Source organism: Ornithorhynchus anatinus, chromosome 5, assembly GCF_004115215.2.
Source record: "Ornithorhynchus anatinus isolate Pmale09 chromosome 5, mOrnAna1.pri.v4, whole genome shotgun sequence".
In the NCBI taxonomy this organism is placed as follows: Eukaryota; Metazoa; Chordata; class Mammalia; order Monotremata; family Ornithorhynchidae; genus Ornithorhynchus; species Ornithorhynchus anatinus.
The window spans coordinates 42,156,928-42,159,870 of record NC_041732.1 but is presented as its reverse complement, the minus strand read 5'-3'; the positions used below and the strand labels follow the sequence as shown (position 1 = coordinate 42,159,870).

Sequence of the window (2,943 nt, the reverse complement as noted above, 5' to 3'; positions counted from 1 at the left end):
TAATAGTAGTAGTAGTAGTACTAATATTCATTAAGTGTTTACTCTGTGCAAAGAATGTAAATTAGATTTGGGCTCTAACCTTCCAGGGGCTCACAGCACATCCATCTGAGCACATAAATTCTCCAACCCCCCAGGACAGTCAGATCCACATCATATAAATTCTTGTAATTTACCATACTGCCTGTGTTCCCTGCTAGACTAAAGGCACCTTGAGGAAATGAATCACATATACTAATGCTGGTGGGCTCTTGCAAGTCCTTAGTACAATGTTTGGCACACAGTAGGTATGCAATAAATTATACGGATTGACTTTTTGATGCCAACGCTCTAGGCTGGGGGGGTGCTCTCTAATATGTTCAAGAAGGAATAGTTTACTCTTTTAAAGAATGACCAAAATAAAAAGCTGGGATGAGACCTCCCAGAAACAGCAGAGAGCAGAGAAGCAGCGTGGCTCAGTGGAAAGAGCACGGGCTTTGGAGTCAGGGCTCATCAGTTCGAATTCCAGCTCTGCCACTTGTCAGCTGTGTGACTGTGGGCAAGTCACTTAACTTCTCTGTGCCTCAGTTCCCTCATCTGTAAAATGGGGATTAAGACTATGAGCCCACGTGGGACAACCTGATTCCCCTGTGTCTACCCCAGCGCTTAGAACAGTGCTCGGCACATAGTAAGCGCTTAATAAATACCAACATTAGAAACAAGTCCTCTAGGCACCAAGCCCGAAAGATAAAAATGATGCATTTACCCTCTAGCTTTGATTTTTTTTGCCCTCAGTGAACCTGATAACTTGACTGGAAAGATTCTAGATTGTGGCTGTTCAACCTCATTAAGTGGACAAAAGATTTTTTTGTGTGTTTTCTTTTTTTTTTTCAGCAAGGCACTTTTTCAAGGGAACTCTCTTAAATTTACAGAAATTGCTAGAATCCCTCCTAAAAAGATGAAAGGTCATTTTGAAATCTGGGGAATATAACTCTCCTCATAGGTGCAAATTTTAATTTCCACCTTCTTTTGCAACATCAGAAGCCAGACTCTAATCAATTATTTCTCTCTAATAACATTAGAGAGAACATTATGCAGAAATGTTATGCATGGGAAAGTCTAAAATATTTCATTTATGGCATAGCCAGCACACAGTGTTAAATTTACTATGCCAAAGGTATAAATAACTCATCACTTATAAGAAAATATGCTGTCATTACTTTTTTTTCAATTAATTTATTTTAAAGTTATATACACCTTGCTGCTAAACAGCCTCCTCTGGAAAAATTGTCCAAGCAAAAATAACATAGAAATCAGGTTCTTTGAAGTTTGCTATGGTATTCTTTACATACTGGGGAACAGGACTCTCTTATTAAGAAAGTAGTCGAAAACACCAATTGGCATCAATTCAAAATTAAACTTCAACCAGTAGAACTGCAAGTTACAAATAAACTGATTGATATCTTTAATAGTGACTCAATTCTTAAATAAAGCTGCCTTCCAGATGTGACAGTAATGCCACTGATACCAGACTTTTTTTTTTTTAATCAGGGTGTACAAGTGTGACTGTTAAAAACCAAAATGTGAATGAAAATCCCTTCCATCTGAGAGACACTGAGGCTCGCAAGCAGGAGTTGTGATGGCTACCCTCAAGAGAGGCAGAGAGAAGGGCCGGTACACCCTCAATGAGGTGATGACATGGGAGTACACCATCAACATCCATCGAGTGGGCTTCAAGAAATGCTCATCGTGAGTAGCAGTGTAGCCTAGTGGAAAGAGCAGGGGCCTAGTCAAAAGGACCTACGTTCTAATCCCAGGCTCTGCCACTTGTCTGATATGTGACCTTGAGCAAGTCACTTTGCTTCTCTGTGTCTCAGTTACCTCATCTGTAAAATGGGAATTAAGACAGAGCCCATGTGGGAGTGTGCATCTACTCCAGCGCTTTGTACAGGGCTAGGAACATAGTAAACACTTAAAATACCATTTAAAAAAAAAAAACCCTTCAAGGAGATATGTAAATTTGCTATGAAAGAGATGAGAAGTCCCAATGTACACATTAACACCAGGCTAAACAAAGCTGTCTGGGCCAAAGGAATAAGGAACATCCCCTACAACATGTGGGTTTGTCTGTCAGGAAAGCAAAATGAAGATGAAGACTCAGCCAACAAGTTGTATACACAGGTACATAAGTGACGACTGTGGTCATTTATGTACCAGTCTCCACCTTCAAAAACCCAGCTCTTCCACTTGTCTGCTGTGTGACTTTGGACAAGTCACTTTGCTTCTTTGTATCTCAGTTATTTCATCTGAAAAATGGGTATTAAAACTGTGAGTTTCATGTGGTTTATCTACTCCAGCCCTTTAGTGCAAGGCCTGGCACAAAGTAAGGGCTTCACAAGTACCCTTACAAGTATTGAGAAGCAGAGTGGCTCAGTGGAAAGAGCCCGGGCTGGGGAGTCAGAGGTCATGGGTTCGAATTCCGGCTCTGCCACTTGTCAGCTGTGTGACTGTGGGCAAGTCACTTAACTTCTCTGTGCCTCAGTTACCTCATCTGTAAAATGGGGATTAACTGTGAGCCTCACGTGGGACAACCTGATCCTGTATCTACCCCAGCGCTTAGAACAGTGCTCTGCACATAGTAAGCGCTTAACAAATACCAACATTATTATTATTATTATTAAGTATTAAAAAAAACAAAAAACCTGCAGACAATCATTTTGGATGAAAACTGACCAAAGGTTTTCTTTTTCCCTAATAAAGTTCTAAAAAGGCCTCAGACTGCTATTTACACATTACTGGTCAGGACGGGGAATGTGATCACTGCCTCTTGTCATGTTGAATTAATGTTATGACTAGCTATCTTGGGGCTGTGGATCTAGAAGGGACGCCCTCTAGACTGTAAACTCGTGAGTAGGGAACATATCTGCCAACTCTGTTGTATTGTACTCTCCCAAGGGCTTAGTACAG

The 2,943-nt window shown here is 40.8% G+C and overlaps 1 protein-coding gene across 1 annotated transcript; it reads left to right on the top strand.

Moving 5' to 3' along the window:
* The first annotated feature begins 1,615 nt into the window (after positions 1–1,615).
* Positions 1,616–2,708, top strand: LOC100077790 (60S ribosomal protein L31). Its single transcript, XM_029066652.1, is given in 4 exon segments — positions 1,616–1,702; positions 1,942–2,169; positions 2,172–2,204; positions 2,673–2,708. Coding segments are annotated over 4 exon segments (384 nt in total).
* Positions 2,709–2,943: the final 235 nt, after the last annotated feature.